The sequence below is a fragment of the Pseudonaja textilis genome, chromosome 10 (genome assembly GCF_049901715.1).
Source record: "Pseudonaja textilis isolate UNSWEBS1 chromosome 10, rPseTex1.2, whole genome shotgun sequence".
Classification (NCBI taxonomy): domain Eukaryota; kingdom Metazoa; phylum Chordata; class Lepidosauria; order Squamata; family Elapidae; genus Pseudonaja; species Pseudonaja textilis.
Genome location: NC_141999.1, coordinates 24,421,175 through 24,441,615, shown reverse-complemented (window position 1 = coordinate 24,441,615; position 20,441 = coordinate 24,421,175). Strand labels below are relative to the sequence as shown.

The 20,441-nt window shown below is 43.7% G+C and overlaps 2 protein-coding genes and 1 long non-coding RNA gene across 3 annotated transcripts; 1 reads left to right on the top strand and 2 right to left on the bottom strand.

Moving 5' to 3' along the window:
• Window positions 1-1,051: 1,051 nt before the first annotated feature.
• LOC148124989 (uncharacterized) lies at window positions 1,052-7,979 on the bottom strand. The gene is made up of 3 exons (XR_015744877.1): window positions 7,552-7,979; window positions 6,094-6,214; window positions 1,052-1,340 (listed from the first exon to the last, which is right to left on the bottom strand). It is a non-coding gene; the product is annotated as an uncharacterized LOC148124989 (long non-coding RNA).
• Window positions 1,596-13,672, top strand: MEIOSIN (meiosis initiator). The gene is made up of 13 exons (XM_087940208.1): window positions 1,596-1,762; window positions 2,173-2,263; window positions 2,455-2,554; window positions 2,657-2,788; window positions 3,379-3,633; window positions 4,595-4,715; window positions 5,209-5,312; window positions 5,913-6,059; window positions 6,538-6,614; window positions 8,716-8,832; window positions 10,371-10,675; window positions 11,842-11,931; window positions 12,167-13,672. Exons 1-13 carry the CDS (start codon window positions 1,683-1,685, stop codon window positions 12,336-12,338), a joined length of 1,791 nt encoding a protein of 596 aa, XP_087796334.1. The 5' UTR covers window positions 1,596-1,682; the 3' UTR covers window positions 12,339-13,672.
• A 969-nt stretch (window positions 13,673-14,641) lies between these two features.
• LOC113446072 (homeobox protein six1a-like) lies at window positions 14,642-20,217 on the bottom strand. Its single transcript, XM_026715508.2, has 3 exons — window positions 18,949-20,217; window positions 16,634-16,797; window positions 14,642-15,776 (listed from the first exon to the last, which is right to left on the bottom strand). Exons 1-3 carry the CDS (start codon window positions 19,330-19,332, stop codon window positions 15,524-15,526), a joined length of 801 nt encoding a protein of 266 aa, XP_026571293.1. The 5' UTR covers window positions 19,333-20,217; the 3' UTR covers window positions 14,642-15,523.
• Between the last annotated feature and the right edge of the window lie 224 nt (window positions 20,218-20,441).

Here is a 20,441-nt window from a genome sequence, read left to right as displayed (position 1 = left end):
GGTCAAAAACTTTCCTGGATTCTCCTTTTCTAACTCAGGCTAAGCCTGGCTGGCTGGTTTGCAGCCCTGAGCAGCCAAACTAGGCTTTTTTTTTTTTAGATAAGCCATGATGGTCTGGGGGTGCATGGCACTGCCCATCGTGGTTTATAAGTCACAAGGGCAGGTTGGGGTTCAGTTTTGAGCAAATTGGTCAAAAGAGATGAGGGCAGGCTTAAAGTGGGGTGCAAAGGAGATCCCTTGGCTGGATCTGTTCCTCAGACTCTCGATGCCTCCCTAGAGAGAAATTAGCTATATTCCACTTCCAGCATCCTTCAGCATCCTTCGCTTTTTCGCTCTCCTCCTTCCCTCTTCTCCTTTCTTTCAGTTCTTTCCTTCAATTTTCCCCCTTTTTCCCCTTTCCTGCATCTGATACTGGCATCCATTTGCCATCCTCACCATCTTTTGGCCACCCCAGAGGGGAAATCTTCCAGCAAAATCTGATGAAAATAGCTAATTTTCAAAATCTGGGATGTATTTTAATATTCAAACTTCCTTTCTTTTCTCTTTTGGGAAACAAAATTCTACTTTATGCCACCCACTTCCCAAATATTCCTGTTCCCTCAGGACTTCCAGGAAAAACCTGGGTTCATTCTCTCTCCAAAAAACAGGATTTTTATAGGTAGCCACAATTGGATGTTATTTCCTTTCTGGCCTTCAGTTTATAGCATCCAAGAAAGTTAACCAAAATTTAATTTTTGGATGGGCTCATGACCACCATTTGATTATTATAGAGTACCTCCCCAAACAGATCTATTCCCCCATGCCCTCTTACGCTCTCTCCTTAATATATATCGCAATTTAAATCCTCACTTTTCTGTCATTTCTGGAGAATCTCTTTCAAGAAGCTTCACTGCTAGTTTGAATCACAGAATTCACTGTTCTTTTACCATACTGGTGCCCTCCACCCCACCCCCGTTGATTGATTGATTTTCATTATTTTTTAAAAACATTTATATAGCTGGTTTTCTTTTCCATTGTTCTTCCCAGTCAGATCAGGATTCCTAGTTACCTCTCTTATCATGATGGCATTTTATTCCTCCCAAAAGAAATGACAATGTCTGTTTCCAACAGAACAATTGCAATAGCTATTTTCATCTTTCTTAAATGTTGCTGTCTCTGATGCTTTGACCAAATCCTGTTTTTGGAACAAATCTGCACCACTTTTGATCTTCTCTTTGAAGTGCAACTCTTATTGGTGTCTGGAATGAATTTGACAGCTGATGGTCTAAGTCTTGAGTTGAGGCCCTTGCTCCAAGTAGGCATTTAGCATATGAGTTCTGTAGGCCTGGTTTCCATTTAGCCTATGGAAGAAAATAGAGCATTATTTTCCATTTAATTCCACAATGCAGCATACCATTCAGGGCACGTTTTCTGTGTTTTAGGATTCTCCCCGTGAGGAACTCTTGCCTCCTAATCTCTTTACCCCATTGTATATGCAATTTGGTCTTTCTACTATAGCACTGTTTTTCAATCTTAGCAAGTATGCTGGCTGGGGAATTCTGGGAGTTGAAATCCACACATCTTAAGGTTGCCAAACATTGTCGTAAAAGGTTTCCTCACACTCCTTTCACTCTCCCCAACATTTTTTGTTGTGATTTATGATCCAGGATCAATAAATTTTCTGTTCACTTCTCTCGTTACAGATGTGGGACCAAATAGGGTGGGTTTGCTCTGAGGAAATGCAAGCAAAGAGCAACAATTTCAGACAAAATTGTGATGACAGGTAAGGAAAGAAAATGAACAACCTAAAATCCAACATCTTCAATGATAATGATATGGCAATGATAATAACCACTACTATCTGGTTAAACAAAGATTGTTTTAATATAGCCCTAACTTATATATGACATATAGTACATATACGCATCTATCTGAGACTGTCACATTGAATAGAATGAGATGGAAGATACTAAAATTTATTTCAGTGATATTAATGTATTAAATATTAATATTTGACAATTTAAAAACCTAATCTAAAGGATGGTGCTAGGTTAATTAGGATGCTAAATTCTGTATTTGGACAATGAGACTATTCCTTCTGGAGAATAAAAATAGCAGGTACCTATGTATAGAGAGGGGGAATCTGTATGTATTTGTAAGAAATATCTAACCTTCCTTCTCTCTTTTTAACAGAAGAAAATGCAATAACTACACCAACACACTTAAAGAATTGGCTCAGATGTTACCCATACCACTACGGACCAGTTGTAAGAGATTGACCAAGGTATTATAATAATAGAATTTATCATAAATGCTCAAGGAATGTGCTATAATTTTGGATCTACACAGACATTGAAATTGGGCCCGGTTGCACAACAGATTTAACGTGTGTGTTTATTTCAAACTGAATACAAATGGCAGATGTTTCTTTTCCTGTTTCTGCTCTTTAATTTTGCATTTTTATTATTCAACCAGAAAGAAATCCTGCTCCGAGTCCTTCGCTACATAGAACATCTGCAGACCAGCATCGATAGAGCCAGGTCACTGCTCCAAGGTCGTGGTGAGGAACAAAAAGGTAGGGAAATGCCAGAATAGAGGCAGAGAACACCCATGGTCAGACAATACAGAGGATATACCTGAGCAAAAATTATGGTCCATAATTTTTCTTTCATAAAAGCAGCTGGATCTCAGCCGGTGGCGATACCTGCCCTGAAGAGAGAGCGCAGAGAAGTCACACCACGGGCAAAAAATCCCAAGCCCCTGGCTGTCTACAAGAAACCCAGAAAGAGGAGACGGATGCGCAAATCAGGTCTGGAAAGCATTCCACAAGCTTGGGGTTACACCACTTGATGCTTCTGTAGGTTTTTCCTCCTTCCTCTGCATGATCAGCCATTGCAGCACCTTCATTACAGCTCATGCCCTCACATCCATTCGTGGCTTCAGTAGTTTTTAATATTTCCTTGTTCTCTGTTTCAGGGGTCTCTTACCCTTAGCAACTTTAAGACTTGTGGACTTCCAACTCCCAGAATTCCTCATCCAGCCATATCTTAAAGTTGGTAAGGTTGGAGACCCCTACTCTACTTCAGTCTTGGATTGATGCCAGACAGGCAAGCAGTGGATGTTACGCCATATGCTTGTTGCTTTTGATGGACAGGAGGTACTGGACAATAGTTGCATAGCTCAGCCAAGAAAGAAACTAGATAGGTGAAGTTTTGCCCTCCTGGGGAGAATTAAAAAGGGAATTAAAAAATGTGGGAGGAAATTGGCACTGCAGCTGGATAAATTCAGTGCAGAATTTTCTTACAGGAGAAGCATCTTAAGGCTCCTGCTGCAATGAAATAGGTACTGTTAAACCTGAGATTTAGCTCTTCAAACATGCTTGTATCACTTGGTTCGTAGATCGGTGTGGTGGTGTGAACAGGAAAGTGTGCAAGTCCCTTGCTCTGGAGGCTGGAAAGGACTCTGCCCATGCTGTGCCACACCTGGAGGAAGAGAGTCTGCCTGATGTGGGAGATGTGTCTTCTATACTTTCATCCTTCCAGAAGCCATCCACTTCCTTTCCCAATTTTAAAGTTCCATTACCAGAGCCTAACCAGACTGCAAACGCTAATCTTCTGGATCTCACCAAAATTGGAGTCCCGTTTGATCACGCAGGTGCAATTTCTTTGTTGTTTTGTTAAAAAAAAATTCAGTGGATTATAAATTGCTCCTTTGTTACAGACAACGTAACTTGAAATCTGAGAGAGGTTAATGAGGACTTATTTCCATCAAAGGAAAAAAAATGATTTATTAGGTTGCGCTGGTGTTTGAACATAAGGAATTCTGTTTTACAAGACCAACAATTTGCTTAGTCTGGCATCCTGTTTCCCACAATAACTAATCAGCAGCCATTGGAGGTTTCCAATCCTGACGTTCAGCCCAGGTTCTGGCCTTCAGTACTTTACACTGACATGTCTCTCTAAACAAGTTGCTTCACTCTAATTGCTAACAGACAAGGAGTATATCCTTTCCATATGTGTATATAAGCCACTATTGTCTATGTGGCACGGTAGTGAATTCCAAATAATTATGAACTGGGCAGGAAAAAAATATTCTGCTAGTTTCCAATAAGTCATTTTAACAGGGAGGCTTCCTCACCCACTGAAATATTTTTAGATAGAACTTGACATTAAGATGCACATATTTTTGGTTGTTTTAAATAGATTTTCTCATTAAACTCGTGGCATGCATTAGTTTAGCAACTTCCTTGCTAGCGTCTGGTAAATCCACTAGTCTGTTAAAAACATTCCACCCTGAACACATTATATATTTTATTTTCCAGAGTTGTTGTTTCATCTATATTAAATTTTAACTCATGCACGTATACATGAGTATCCCTTCCTTCCTTCCTTCCTTCCTTCCTTCCTTCCTTCCTTCCTTCCTTCCTTCCTTCCTTCCTTCCTGATTAAGGTCTGGTTTTTCATCAATTTTCAGAAAGATGTTCTTAACATGGGGAAAATATTATTCTATTCCAATTTTTCTTGCAATAAAACTTATTTTTATAGCCCACAGAATATAAATTGGGTTCTAAAGAGTTTAATTCTTTTCCCTCTCTCCTTGTAACTGTTACTGACAGGCTGGAATTTTGATGGTGACAAGGAATATAAGGATGAGAATACATTTTCTGTGTACAAAGCACAAATGGCTTACAATAAACTGCATCAATACAGTGGGGGGCCTGGACACACATTAGTGAGGTAGGAATTGAGTGTGGTATTTTTATATTTTGTAAAACTGAATTCCTAAATGGCTTATGGGTTTGTATTAGACCATTTTACAAATGTTTTTAAAACAGACAAGGACTTTTTGAAATCAAGCGTGCCATCTCCATTCTAAAGCAGATGAAACGAGGGTCTTTAAGACTTCAGTTGCTCACTTACATTTGTTACTGTGTTAATATTATCTAATAATAAGTGTTGTCAGATATGATTAATACAAGTTAGACCTCTTTACCTGCCTGCATTCAAAACAGAAGAAGTTTATTTTGTAATACGGTAGATGGTTTGATAGGAATTAAAGATTGGGGAAGGGAAAAAAAGTGTGAGTTAATTGAGACAGCTTTGAGGATGGAACCTCTGCAAACCAAAAGCGGACATTAAAAGATTAATGATATCTTGTCCCCCTAAAACAGACAAAATTCCTTTTCTTATCTCTCTTCCTTGTCTTGATAACCATCTCAACTGTTTTCAGACAAGAGCTCGTGCACTATCACTCCTCTTGTGAAGAAGAGGAGGAGGAAGGACCCACAGCCAGTCCTTGGCTCTCCATCCAATCCCCTTTGAAGTTCTCTAGTGGTAAGTAGTTGCCCGAAAATATGCAGACAAGCTCAAAAAAGGGCATTGCTGAAGAGTCATCAAGGCAACAAGTTTAGCAAGAGTGAAACTCTATGAAATTTGGTATGTTTTATTGGTTAAGAGGCTTGCTAAATGCTAGCGAGAGGTACGGGTGCTGTTAATAGGTTTGCTCCTTATTATGTCCAACTGCTTCTAAAAACGAGTATAGGTAGTCCTTGACTTACGATCCCAATGGAGACCAACATTTCAGTTGCTAAATAAGGCAGTTGTTAAGTGAGTCTCCTCTGATTTATGACTTTCTGCTATTTTTGTCATTAAGCGAATCCAACTGCCCCCATTGACTTTGCTTGTCAGAAGCTAGCTAGAAAAGTCACAAGTGGTGGTCATGAGACCCCGGGATTCTGCAATCGTTATAAGTACATGCCAGTTGCCAAGTGTCCAAATTGGACAGTGGGGATGCTGCAGTGGTTCTAGAGGCCTTGTCCAAAGTCACTTTTTTCAGCGCTGTTATAAGTTTCAGCTGTTGCTAAACAAAAGTCGTTAAGTGGAGGACTACCTGTACGTTGAAATAAATAATACCCTATACATTTGATATTGCAGTGGGAAGCTTGCAGCTGTCTTCCCCTGGGATTGGAACCCGGAGCCACAGCTGTTCCGATTTGGGGTTGAGCCCTTCGCTTTTCTCCTCCCCTGCTCGGCTGCTCCCCCCGCACATCCTCCAAGGTGTTCCGGAGGAGCTTTCTCCAGGTAAATGGACAGCAAGGAGGGAGGGAATCCTTACCTTGGGCGAGATCAGTCGGATAGGCAGCCTTGTTTTTTTCCTTCCAAACGCGTATCGTGTTTCTTACCAAAAAGGGGATATACCCACAGGCCCATTTCCTTCTGAGTTGATTTGCTCTCCTCTGTAAATATGAGCGGAGCAAGTGGATTTAGAAAGGTTTTCCAAGAAGTGGAATATTTTTAAACTGTCAACATTATTGGGCTGTTACAGACAATACTTTCTGTGGAAACTAAACACTTGAGCATCCGAAGATTTTATGAATCCCTGGAAGCAGATATCTGCAATGTTGCACTGGGATTGTTTTAAGGAGGTGTGCTACCCTCCAGTAAATGTGGCATATGGACAAGATGGAAGCTTGCTTCTCTGGAACCTTCTCTTAAAATGGGACGAGGGGAGCGGATGGCCTTTAAAACACTTTTCACAGAATATTTTGCTTCTTTGCAGTATTATTCGAAGATGCGTATTTGTCCCCTCAGTGCAGCAGCTTTTCGCACACCCCTGCTGGAACGCTGTTGAGAAAGGTAAGGACTTTGCTACTCAGCTTCATATATTACATTCTTTTTTCATCTTCTATTCGTCTATTTCAGCTTGCGAAGTCTGAATTCTAGCCTTTCCCCACCTGGGGTTTTCCAGAAGCTTGGATCTACAAATCCCATCACGTAGCGTGATATGTAGTTCCTGGTATTTGTGTTATTTCTTTTATTTGCTAGGTTTATATCTTCTCTTTCATGGAAAAGGTCAAGGCAGTGAACAGGTAATCCTCGACTTACAAACATTCAGTGACTGTTCAAAGTTACAACACCACTGAAAAAAGTGACTTAGCACCTTTTTTCACACTTACGACCGTTGCAGCATTCACATGGTCATGTGATCGAATTTTGGATGCTTGGCAACTGACAGGGAAACTGACAGGGAAAGCTGCATTTGCTTAACAACCATGCGATTCACTTAACAACCCAGTGATTCTCTTAACTGTGGCAGTTTGAAGAAGCGACCGTTGCTTTTCCCATGCATAATCCCGAGACTTTTGGGTTCAGTTGTGGTTGTAAGTCGAGGACTACCTGTACATGGTGTTCTTGCCTCCTGTTTTCCCCCTCCACAATCACTGTGAAGCAGATTGGGTTGAGGGGGGCGTGACTGATGTCCATGAAGATTCTCATTCATTCACACGGTCATTAAATGAGGCTTCCCTGGTGTTCCTGTACAGTGATCTTAATCCTCCTAAGATTACGATGCAAGAGCAACATAAAATCTTCCTGAGGATTGATGCGAGAGCAGTATCCACCTAGGAGGAAGGATTTAGGACTCTTTGACAACTCTCTGCCTACTCATCTAACAAGCCTATTCAGATTAGGTGAGAAATGAAACCACCCTGGAGGACGTATTTGGGGTTCCCCTAACCAACTTGCTCAGACTCCAGAAACTACTTGGATAAGCAGTGAAACATTTCAGACTAACAAGTCCAGTGGCTGTGACTCAACTTCCAGTGAACTTCTGCAGCTGAGACTCCGGATTCCTGGCTTCTGGTCTGACACTTTAACTCTCCCCATCCTGGCTCTCTCTATTGTTGTCCCAGATACAAATAGCCACGATTGCAAAAGACAGCCTGGTCTGTTGTGTGTCCTGTTTACTTCTCTCCATCTGAGGTGGTTCTCACACACTTGCCCTTTGTAACTGATTGTAATATCAAAGGTTGGCTTGGGGATGTTAATGAATAACTGTGCCACACAGCTTCCTATTGTTAGCTCACCAGGTATATTTTTCAGTGGAGGCTGGTTAACATACTTGACTTGAGACTAATTGCATACACTTTATATTTGTCTAGCGAAATATTTTTATGCAGTATGTGCAGTTGCCTGAAAAGCAGACTGAGACACCAAGAATGGCTTAAGGGTGGAGCAGAGGTGTTGTATCCAGAAGACCATCCATGTCCTTGTAACCTTGAGCTACAATGTAGAGTAGCTAATAATTATCTGAAGATCTTGGAGAGCTCGGTCGCAGTGAATGGCATTGGATTATATCTGGAATATGCAGTTTCTTTTCGACTAAGGGCCATAGTTTGCGTCCGAATTGTGTGCCAGAGACACACTCTCAACAGGGTAAAGAAGTGAGAAGACATAGGAGTAAATTATTCTAGAACAGGAAGGAAAAATTAAACAGTTACTATGGCATTTCAGTAACAATTTTTAACGTGTCTTTGGGAGCCTTGTGCTTTTCTTAAGATCTACAGTGTGTAATATCTTGGTCAACATGCAGTTTCTTCAATGGTCAAGCTCCTTGACTCCTTGCCGTGCCCAACTGCACGCTTATTTATTTTTATTTGAATAGCCTTTCTAAGTTTCAGTAAGCAACTCTTCGAGATGAAGACACGATCCCAGTCGTTAACCACTCTGCAGATCATGCACCGCTAAACTGATCCAAGGCTAACTTCAGTTTCAATGATAAGGAAACAAGATTGAATGGTATTTTAGACCAGGTTTTGTGTTGGTGACTGTAATATACCTGCATATAAAATCTTATATTTGAAGCCTGTTCTTCTTTTCCGTCCTTCTTTCCTTCCCCTGTCTTCATTCCTTCCACTTACAACGCCCACCCTCTGATTTCTTCCTTCCTCTCTTGCAGTCAGCGTTCACGCTGGATCACTGTTACCTTTCCTACAGCGAAGCAGGTAAAACGGAGTCCAGCCCCATGTCAAGAGTGAATGAAATATTATCCTCGTGGAGCGAACAAATCCAAGAGGTGGGGAATGGATTGTGAGGAATGGAACTGGTAATTCGTTAGCCAGAGAAATCAGGCCATGGACTTGTCTAATGTCCTTATTAAGGCCTATATGTAAATGATATACTTTTCTGTCCAAGAGGTATCATTGTCACCACTCTATTGCTGTGGCTTTACAACAAAACTGAAGAAATTAATTGAGACTCTATTAATGCTGCAGCTGTAAATCAGTCGTACGTTGCTTGAAGGGTCAGAGGCAACATCCGCTGGTTGGAAACAATAGAAGTTGTCATTGTTCAGTCTTTTGATCACTTTTGACTCTTCCTGACCCGATGGGCATAAAGTTTATGTCATTTTCTGTCTCATTGGAGACAGGTAGAATTCAGGTGGGCTCACCTTCCTCCCATTTATTTTAGCAAGAGTTTCACAAATCCTACTGAGTCCATTATCAAGCATCCGAATGTTAATCACATGACCATGGAGATGCTGCGACGGTCATAAATATGAAAAGTGGTCCCTAAGTCACCTTTTAAAGTGCCGTTGTAACTTCGAAGGGTCAGTAAACAGACTGTTGTAAGTTGAGGAGTATTATATCCTAATTAAGTGACATGTCAGGGAATTGCGCAGCAGGTGTCCCAATGAAGTCAGGCACAGATGCAAACTTGTAGTTTTATATATGTGTGTGTATGTTTGTGTATATGTGTGAGTGTGTATGTGTGTGTGTATGTATGTAATATATACCTCCAAGTCCCTTCCAACTCTGTTATTCTATATTCATGTGTGTGTGTATGTATGTATCCCTGTGTGTATGTGCAAAACTATACACACACACATATATATGTGTATATATGTAAAATTATGTATATGTATTATGTGTGTGTGTAAAATTATGCATGTATATAATATTATATATATATGTATGGTATTCAGCTTTGTTCTGGTATTTTCCCACGTCATTATAGTTGTGCTTTTAAAGTTGTAGCAACGTTTTGGCATATATATATATATATATATATATATATATATATATATATATATGTGTGTGTGTGTGTGTGTGTGTGTGTGTGTTTTCTGAGGTTTTCGTGGGTATTTGTATGTGGATCTTTGGTTATTCGGGTTAACCTGAATAACCAAAGATCCACATACAAGTAGCACTCAGAAATATATATATATATATATATATATATATATTATACACATACACACATACATTTATATATAAGTTATGTGCATATAGTCAGGCACCTCATGAGGTAAATCTAAAGAGCAATCCAGAGCAAACCCAGAAGAAAAAAAGGCGGGGAAAAGGGGAACCTCCCCCTTTACACCCAGCCACCAATCCCATCGCAGATCGCCTCACGCAGGGGCCCGCCCTCTCCAGTCAATCAGCCACATGTCATGGCGCCTTGTTAAGCGCTTTCCCCACTAGGTGAAATGAGCTTTCCCTGAGATGGCCGAAGTCCTCCTCCTGCCAGGCCAAGTTCTCTTTTATGACGGGGGGCAGTTCCTGGACCTCGGCTGCCATTGTCCCGGCCTCTTTCTGTGCCTTCCTCTTTCAGGAGCCGCCCCCGGTGAGAGCCGAAGGCCCCGGCTCCTCCAGCGAGGAGAACAGCGACAGCACCTGGACCCCCTCCTTCCCCAGGGCCAAGGCCTTGCCAGGAGGCCCCCGGAGGAAGAAGAAGAAGAAGAACAGGAAGAAGCAGAAGCAGAAGAAGAAGGTGGCCGGGGCGGGCAGGAGAGCCCGGCGTCCCCCGGCGGGCGCTGAGAAACGCAGCAACGCCTCCTCGCCCCCCCTGCAGCTGAAGAAGAAGTGCGTGAACGGCTTCATCATGTTTTGTCGCCTGAACCGCAAGCACTTCATCCGGTGAGGGCCTGGAGATGAGACCCCGGCAGGCACAGGCCTTCGACCCTTAGCGGGCCTGCAGCGGTTTAGCTTCTCTCAAGAGACAGGTGGTCCTCGACTTACGGCCGCAGCGGAGCCTGACGTTTCTGTGGCTCAGTGAGACCTTTGTTAAGCGGGCTTTGCCCTCTGCCCCCTTTTACGATCTTTCCTTGCCACTTTTGTCGAGTGAATCACTGCAGTTGTAAAGTTAGCCACCACGGTTTGTTCAGTGAATCCTGGGCTTGGCTTGTCGGAAGGTCGCAAAAGGAGATCAAAGGTGATCGTGCGACCTCAGGGCAATGCAACCATCCTAAATATGAGTATCAGTCGCCAAGTGTCCAAAGGTAAATCATGTGACCGTGGGGATGCATCTGAATACAAATCAGGTGACCGCAGGGATTCTGCAATGGTCATAAAATATGAAAAGCGGTCATAAGTCACTTTTTTTCAGTGCTCTTGTAACTTCGAACAGTCACTAAATGAACCAGTGTAAGTCAAGGACTACCTGTATATCATCACCGCTGGAATAGGCCTGTAATGTCAATTATTGTCCTTTCTTTCTATTCTTATATAGTGGAAGTTGGGGCTGACTTACTTACAGCCCTAGTGAGCTCTTTGCTACGTTGAGATTTAACTAGGGGCTTTTAAATTCAGGGCCATTTGGAATCTTGTAAATACTATACTGCCAGCAGGAAGCAATTAGGGAACATTTAAAATAAGGGAGCAAATCCTCAAAGACCAGACATTTTAGCAGTAAAGCAACAACATATAATAAATACATCCAAAAATACAAAAAAAATCATACAATACACTTACGAAGATCAGTTAAGCATCAAGAATCTGTATTTGCAAAACATTTGGCCTGGGCTAGCAATAACATTTAGACTTTCCAGCCATCTCTAAGCAGTTTACAGAGTCGGTATCTTGCCCCCAACAATATGGGTCCTCATTTTACTGACCTTGGAAGGCTGAGTCAACCTTGAGCCAGTCAGGATCGAACTCCTGGCGGTCAAATTCCTGGCTTGGGTAATGCTCACTATAGAAACATTGTTTTCCTGACACCTTTGAGGGATTTAGAGACCTTGACAATACCTTGGCTGCCTGTCTTTGATGAGTTTGATCAAACGGTTGTTTTCATCTCTTCATAGCACTTGCCCAGGCATGGCTTCCACTGCCGCTACAAGGGAGCTGGCCCAGCTGTGGCGCATGATGACAAAACAGGAGCGGAAGCCATATTGGTATGTTTGCTTTGGGCCACAGTGGATGATAAAGGGATCAGGTAAAATTCTTAGAAAGAATCAGTCAGCCATGTTGTAGAACGGGGTGTGTGTGTGTGTGTTCAACCTTGGCAGCCTTAAGACTTGTGGACTTCATCTCCCACAATTCCCCAGCCGGCTCGACAGATAATCAGAACGGAAAAACCTTTCTTAGGTTCCAAACTTCCTTTTTACGCTCTTTCCCTCTTTCCCACAGCATGAAAGCTCGCCGATTCAGTCGCCTCAACAACCGAATTGTGAGAGACGACTTCTCCAGCGGCGATGAGGAAGCGGAACCGCCCAAACCCTTCCACCTGCTGCTTGCAGAGAAATCCATTCCTGGCACCCAGACAGTGGGCAACGTCTCTTTGTTAGGCTGTATTCCATGATTCTTCCCCGCTGGGATGGTAACGTATCTCTTATTCAGTGGGGTCTGGAACATTCTCTCTGCCGATGAGGTTGGACCTTCCCTACCCAGGGTTCTGCAGTAGAGCGTGTGCCTGCTCCATTTCAGCAAAGTATCAAGCAACAAGAGCTTTACTTGGTCTCGTTGACAGGGGGAATGTAGAGAAGCAACAACAAGGAAGGAGGCCATTTGCCCTGTTTCTCCCCAAAACATCAGCTTTCCCCAGCTATTTTCCTTGCTATTTTCCTTGTACCATATCCCACCACCAAAGTTTCATCTGTCGTTAGGCATTTGGGTTTCCCGAGCAGAACGAAGGTTATCAGTAGATGGAATGGGTTTTTCCCCCCATATTTCCAGATGTTCCAGTCACTAAGGTCCTACATATGCGTGTTCTATGTCCAAAATGGATCTCTAGTGATCTTGAACAAAGCAGGATCAACTGCAGGCAGGAAACGGGAGGAGGAAGGGGAACCACCAGCTCTAGATGACAGGACCATGTGGGTCTATTTGAGAACATGCCAAGTTTGAGATTTTATATTAACTTTTATCCTTGATCTAAAAGCACAAATGAATTTGAAAGGATCTGCTTTTAAAAATAATTTTAATGGGCTGGAGACAAACATCTAAGATGTATATTTATTGTCTGAGCTTTTATCTGCCCTTCGTCGCCCACAGCTCGGTGCCATAGATGTTCTCAGATCCACCCCACCAGTTTAGTTACCAGCAGTTTAGTTCCATATTTGGGGAGTACAAATGGAATTTTTGAGGTCCATACAGGCTCGCTTGTTCCACACCAAGTTTCAGGCTTTATCACATAGTAAATGGTTTCTAGATGTTTTAAACTTTTAACTGAGGCAAGTCCATTTCAGAGCTTGCTCTGGGTGGCATTGAGTTCCCACTGACCCCGTTAGGTGGGCCAGTACCTCAGAATCCTAAAGGAGGAATGAACCTGCAGGTTTGCTTTTGTTCAAGGAGAGTTAAGAAGTTTTAAAGAGACGAAACTGGTTCTGAGCTAAGGAGGGTTAATGCCTCATATTGAGAAGGGAGAATTTTGTCTTTAGGAGGAGCTTAAATCAGACTCTTATATTTCTGGTTGGTTTGGGTTTTGTTTCGGTGGAATGCTGAGTCACCCCTTTCCTCTTGTCGATTGTGTCCTCCATACACGGATCAATTTGTGTTTGAAATACTGTTTTAAGCTTCAATGGATCTTTCCATTGTTTTTACCTATTTATATATTTATTGGTAGTTTCCCCCCACCTCCTCAACTCTATTTATAATTAAAATAAAAGATGGCAGTAAATTTAACTGATTGGGTGCCTCCGTGTCTCTTCTCTGATCTGAGCGGTTGTGAAAGTGAAAGGCTGCAGGGCGTAATCAGTATATATTTAGATAACTCCCATGTCGTGTAGGCAGCAGAACTCCTAATCGTGCCTTAACAGGTAGTAGTCCTTGACTTAACGACCATCCGTTTAGCAACTATTCAAAGTTATAACGACACTGAAAAAAGTAACGTTGGGGCCTCCCTCCCACATGTACAACCACGGCAGCATCCCCACGGTCACATGATCACAATTCAGGCCCTTGGCAATTGGGTGTGTATTGAAGAAGGTTCCAGCGTCCCATGGCCGTGGGATTGCCACTTGCCACCTTCCAGGCCGGCTTCCGATAAAGTCCATGGAGGAAACCAGATTCACTTAACAACTGCATGATTCCCTTCCCAAGGGCAGTGATTCATCTAACAACTATGGCCAAAAAAAAAAAGGTCATAAAACAGGGCACAACTCACCTTAGCAACAGAAACTCTGGTTCCAATTGTTGTTCTCAGTTGAGGACCACCTGTACTTGGAATCTATTATTGTAAGTTCCTCGTTCATATGATCTTTAAAACAGTTTTATAAAGCCAAGTAGCATTATTGTTACAGGATCCCCACTCTGCAAATTGGGAGACTGTTGATGTACTTCACAAATCTGACCTAGAAACACTTATTTGCCCTAGAGCTTTCTAAGCCCACTGTGCAGTCTTGTGCATGCCTATTTAAAAATAATTCCCAAAAATGTCCTCAAATAGAAAATTGCAGCTTCTGTCACAAATCCGAGGAACTACCGTAGAACATCGTTGCACCCAACACTTTTCTTTGGAGCCACGGCAGGTGTGCGAAGAAGCAAGCAGACTAACAACCCCACAAAGACTTGTATCAGGCACGAAGCAAGTGGGCAGTAGGGTTTTTTTTTTTAACCTGGACGCAAACCAAGAATTAGTGAATCTCTACCCTGGATAAACTTAGTTTTTTTTTTCTATTTTACATTTATTTAAAAAAATTATTAGAAAAAACGTGATTTGGCTTTGATGGACTACTTGCATATGCCGTTGGATTCCGCAATCAGTCCCCAAAGGCCCCAATGCCCATCCTACACCTTTCAAGAGGGATATTCCAGGGTTATTCCGATCCTATTGCTGGACCTCTCTGCCAAAGGAGTCACCAGCAGAGGATCAGTACCAGGATTTCCCCACCTCCTTCGTTTCTTAGTTCCATTTGAAATCCTCTCCAACGCGGTTCTCTATCCAAATCCTGAAGGTTCTTGGCACGGTGATACGCAAATCACATCTGTTCTCTCTGGGGGAATAAGTGTTTGTATGTGCTCAGCTGTCCAGGCCTAAGTCCTAATTAATCTTAATTGGGTGCTTTCTACTTTAAACAGATGTTCCTGCCGCAGACACCCAACCTGACCTTAAAACTCTGTGATTCTGTGCTGTTAGCTGCTCGTCTGCTCTTTACTTTTGCTTGGCTCTGTAGTTGTTTTTTTGCAACGAAGTGATTCCCGTGCCGTTGTTTTTAGGGCACAGAGAGCGCAGGAATCAAGAATTCGGCCAGTCAGGGAATGCGCAGAGAGAAGAAATTTCAGATCGGATGGCTTCAACTTTTCTCGCAGTTGCAAAAAAACACGTGACGTTCTACACACCACCACCCCCCGTGGAACGTGGCCCGTTTTTGCTTCATATGAAATAATGGTGATAGAATACGGTGGTGCCGCAGTCTTTCCCTCTTCCAAAGAGGCACGATGTGATGATCCTCACCTCGGTTGGAAACGGGGACGTTTACACGCGGAGGGGGCAGGAACCAAGAAAGCAGCCCGCCGAAGGGGGCAGTGTCTTCTTGTGCTTTTTTTTCAGGACCCCAGGTTTATGAGCGTGGAAGTGAGGGACCCCAGGAGGCCATTGTGGAGCGGGGGCTGGCTCTGCAGGTAATCCACCTGTTGGGCATTGTGAATGGCGGGTCCCTCAGGAACCGAAAGCTGCAAGGCCGGGTAGAGCAGGGAGGGGCTGTCGAGGGGGGAGCTTTCGTCCTCAGAGCTGGGGATCAGCTGTTTGTCTCCGGGCAGGCCAGGCCCTTCCTTCAACACGCCGCCCTCGCCGTTTTCCCTGCAGCCAAAAAGAAAGAAACGACATGCCCGAGTCCGCAAGATTCCGGAATTCTATTGCCGAGATGCCAACCAAATCGATGCGTCTTAAAAACTTAAACCTAATCAGTGGCGCGTTTGAATAAATCTTTCAGCTTTCTCTGGGATATTTCAGGGGTGCCTGCAGAAAAATCAAGAGGGGTGGCCCCAATGGGGAGATTAAACCCCCCCACACACACACACTCCTGTTTTTATCTGAGATTGATTAGATTTTTATTGTCTTTATTACTTTAGAATTAACTTAAGGCAGCAAACATGCCAAACACTCTTCCTTTCTCCCGTTTTATCTGGGTTTTACATAAAAAGCAGGCAGCAATCTGTCCTTGCCACCTTCTTGGCTTTTGGGACCGTACCCTGCAGATATATATATATATATTTTAAATCATTTATTATCCATACCACATAGTTAAAACCCATTACATCTTAAAATGGCTGGGGTTGAGAAATGCCGTCTTAGTGGCGTGAAAGACGGAAAAGCAAGAGAGGTCTCTTTCCCTCTGCTTCCTTCTCACCTGAGATTCCCCCCCCAGCGCTTCTGTTCTACACCTGCTGATGCCTCAGTCCCCGTTTCCTGGCTTATCCTAGCCCTCACCTGCATGTCTCGGCCCCAGGACCCCTTTTCTGCCCCGGGTCCCATCGGATTTTCTGTATGCTGCGGCTGCTGCGGTCAGAAATCGAATGTTTGCAAACTTACTCTTGTTAAGCCTGCCAGAGGTCATCCATATGGCAAGACGGGCGGCTAAAACATTTTTCACAAATCAATCAATCCGGAATAGCTGGCTTGAATTTCCTGCTGGCAAAGAAGCCCCCCCCCCTCACCTCTCTTTGGTCTCTGCCGCACGATCCCTCTGGCGCCGGTTCTTGAACCAGTTGCTGACCTGAGTTGTGGTCAGCCCAGTCGCTTCGGCCAGCTCTCTTTTCTCACGAGGGGACGGGTAGGGGTTGTGGATATACCATTCCCTTAACACACTCCGGGATTTTTCCTGTAGGAAAAGTCGTTGCACTTAGCATTGGCAGGTAGTCCTCGACTTAAAAGCTGTTCGTTTAACAACGGTTCAAAGTTACAGAGGCCTCAGAAAAAATTGACTTACAATCCGTCCTCGAAGTTAACCCCCCCTTTTCACCTGACTTGCCGTCAGGAGGTTGGAAACTGGGTTGCATTTATGACCGTTGCAATTTCTTGAAGTCATGTAATTATGATCTGTGTCCTTCCATGCTGGCTTCCCACAAGCGATGTCAATGGGGGGGGGAAAGCCAGATTCGCTTAACAGCAGTAAAAATGGTCGTAAAATTGGGTACGGTCACCTAGTGGCTCGCTTAATGACCACATCACGTCACGCCTGAAATTCTCGTCCCAATGGTCATAAATCAAGGACTCAATAGTCAGACACAAATAGTAAAAGCAAAAATTTCCTCTCTGCACTCATTGTAATTAGTGAGTTAATTGTAATGAGCTTTGTGTCGTGTGGCACTGAACTCTAACCTACCCAGACAGAGACGGTAGTTCAGTTTTTTTGAGCATTTTTATTGTTAATTTCTAAACATTTTCCAGCTGGGGCAACAAAATCTGTATTTGCTGTAAATGTATTTATCTTGGAATTCAGAATCAATAACCTGAGTGCCGTTTTCCTATGATTTCAAAATCCGGTTTTTTTTTTTTCATTTTGTTTTTTGAATTGCTGCAAGTAACTTTGTCCACACTTTCGCCAGTTAGACCAACTTCTAAAAGCAAACAGTATTGTTTTAAGTGCATATATTTCAAGGTCAGGTTAAATGTTACAATGTAACCCGCAGGGGGCAATGTCATCATTCTTTGATCTTGGTTGTCTTCCAAAAATGAGCACACAATCCCTGCACCCTTCTTTCATTTTTAATCAAGGGTGAAATTTTGCGAAGCCTGAAGGTTTGAGCTGTTCTGTAATTTAATGGCGAAGGAAAAACTTGCTTCGCTATAATAATGGAGTTAGGCCATATATTATCTCCCTCGGCTGCCAAAGGCTGCATAAAATAAATGTTTTTTGAAACTTTTCCAGAATGTTCTTGGAGATGAATGATTAGGGCCTCCTTCAGATGATTATTTCAGAATGTTTCTTGGAGGAATTTGGAGGAAGCGGGAAATGGCATGAAAAACTGAAGCAGGCTAGAGACCCCTTCCCCAACTATCTCCCCATCTAAATTTTGCAGTAAATAAGATAAATACAAAGGCAAGGATGACAGGGAAAGAAGGGGAAGGAAAACTTGTATTATGTATTTTCAGTTGACTTTTAAAGGTGGAGGCAAGACGTGAAAAAGTGTTGAGCAGTGATGAAAAGTCAGACTCCTGAACCTTACAATCCCTGAAAGTCTGGGGCCTGCCACGCAGGGCTCCTTTAAAAGTGGCTACAACTTTTTCCTTTTTTCCCTTAAGAAAAATAAAAAAAAGGGTACATCCACGGGAGAGATATTCCGGTACAGATCTTTAATTATTTAACAAATTAAGCAGAATTAAAACAGGTGAAATTTTAATCTTCACCCAAGAAACATTTTTGTCTTTTTCCCTTTCGACTTCCTGAAATAGTAGAACCCCAGTTTCCAAAGACCGAGGGGCAGCGCTCAGCCTGAAAAAGTTTTACGTCCTGATGGTTAAAAGGACATTTCAAAGGGCAGGTTTCTTGTATCAAACCAGCATTAAGGCGAGACTCGTAGGAAAAAGAGTAGGGGGTCTAATAGAAACAAAGAGATGAGGGTCAGTAGGGGAGATTTCTTGGCAGGAGGAGAAAGGAGGAGTGTTGGATCCATGAAAGAGGAAACAGAGGCAATGCCAGGGCTCAAAGATTAAAATAAAATACCCTGACGGCAATTAGGTAAAAGCTATTCTAGTGGAAATAAAGTGACCCCAGAGTTGAGTGCGATAGAAATACAGAAAGATAGCTAGAAGAACATTGTAGATTTAGGCAAGAGAGGACTTGTTATAACCTTTCTGGAGTATCAAGTATAAACTTTTCAAAGAGCAATTGTTGGGTTTTTTTTTGTGCTTGAAGAATTGACAGGTTCGGGTGTTGGAAACAAAGAGTTTTCTTTGTTAGGAGCGGGATGGGATATCCGCAAAAGTTGAGAAACACCCTCGGACAAAACGCAAATTCATCAAGACCTACCTTGAAACAGTAGCTGGTTTCCTCCCCGTCCCAAATGGTCCGAGGCAAAGGGAATTTGCGACGCACCCGGTATTTTCCCACAGCTCCCAGCGGCCTTCCTCGGAGCTTCTCCGCTTCGGTGTAGTGAGCCTTGAGCCAGAGTTGCTGAAGTTTGGGGTGATTGTGCGGAGAGAACTGATAGCCCTCCAAGATCTTGTAGAGCTCTCGGAAATGGCCCCGATGGAACGCCACCACCGCTTTGGCCTTCAGGACGCTCTCGTTCTTGTGCAGGTGGTCACAAGCTGGCAGGGACCAGAGGAAACGTCCTAAGCGCTCGATGTTGCCCCCTTGTTGTAGGACTTCACACACGCACGCCACTTGCTCTTGCGTGAAGCCAAAATTCATGGTTAAGTGGAGAATGAGGGCTCTTTCCCAGAGGGCCTCAAGCGGAGGCTCCAAAACTTGGCGGCTTTCGAAGGCAACTTATGGCGGTCCACCAAGGCCACCCCCAACATCCACCCCGTAGAAGACCCGGCTGCCCTTGACGCAGAGAGGGGAAAGTCGTCCCCTGTGGTTGGACGACCAAGTCAGCTGTGCCTCCCTAAGACGAGAGAGGCCAAGAGACGTGGAAGGCCACGCTGGTGCCTTCCACCTTCCTCCCTTTGGTGGCCATGGCTCTCCTCTCCTCTCCAGCTCTCGGGGCTCCTTTCTCTGTGTCTCCTGGCTCTAGAGACACAGTTGCCCAGGGTGGATGTCTTGGGGGGTATCGGTTACAGGCCCAGCCCACACAGGCTGCAGCTGTGGCCAGCCATTGGCCAACTCCGCAAGAAGAGCGAGAGAGACTTTTTACCACGTCACCCTGGGATGGTAAACCTTTCAGTGGAGGAGGTTGTGGGGGGTATGGAAATGTGAGATGCCCCCTACAGAGGGGGGGGGCGAGCAGGAGACCCACAGAACAAGGAAGGCCTGGCAGATCTGCTCAAGAGGTCAGCCCGTTATATCCCCCCAAAAAATCAGAGCTTTTCTGGTTCGCACCTTGTTTCCTGCCGGCTCCGGCGCGGTTATTGTCGGTTATCGTTAAGTGACAAAGAGCTAAACCGGGCACAGATGCTTCTGCAGCCACTGCTCAGCTGCGGTCCCTAAACTCCAAACTTGTCGCCGAATGTCTTCAAGGTTACCTTATCCATTGCGCCTCTTCTGGAAAAAAGAAAAAGGAAAAAAAGCGGGGAAGACTCAGAAGGAGAATAAGAGCGAAGTTCCTCTTCCCCGGACAAGCAGGTGTGGGTGGCTGGTTCCTCTTCCTGAGCAAAACAAGTGGGATTTTATTTTTTATTTTATTTTTATTTTGCCATGGGGTGGCCTGGATCCTTTTGACAGGGGCTTTTGTCTGCCTTTGTTCCTGGCCTGGCCAGGTGGTGACAGTGCAAGCGAAGAGCAGAGTTGCTGCCTCCGCCGCTTCCTGCTCTTCCCATGCAGAGATCGTGTTTCCGACTCAGCAGGCGGCTATTCGCAAG

What these genes read in the sequence shown, in the direction of transcription:
- MEIOSIN (XM_087940208.1), top strand. Translation starts at nt 1,683, where the DNA reads ATGTGGGACCAAATAGGGTGGGTTTGCTCTGAGGAAATGCAAGCAAAG. An exon ending in AGACAAAATTGTGATGACAG is followed by an intron (nt 1,763 to 2,172) that starts GTAAGGAAAGAA and finishes TCTTTTTAACAG; the next exon opens with AAGAAAATGCAATAACTACA. An exon ending in GTTGTAAGAGATTGACCAAG is followed by an intron (nt 2,264 to 2,454) that starts GTATTATAATAA and finishes TTATTCAACCAG; the next exon opens with AAAGAAATCCTGCTCCGAGT.
- LOC113446072 (XM_026715508.2), bottom strand. Translation starts at nt 19,332, where the DNA reads ATGAATTTTGGCTTCACGCAAGAGCAAGTGGCGTGCGTGTGTGAAGTC. An exon ending in AAACCAGCTACTGTTTCAAG is followed by an intron (nt 16,798 to 18,948) that starts GTAGGTCTTGAT and finishes CTTTTCCTACAG; the next exon opens with GAAAAATCCCGGAGTGTGTT. An exon ending in GCGGCAGAGACCAAAGAGAG is followed by an intron (nt 15,777 to 16,633) that starts GTGAGGGGGGGG and finishes TTTTGGCTGCAG; the next exon opens with GGAAAACGGCGAGGGCGGCG.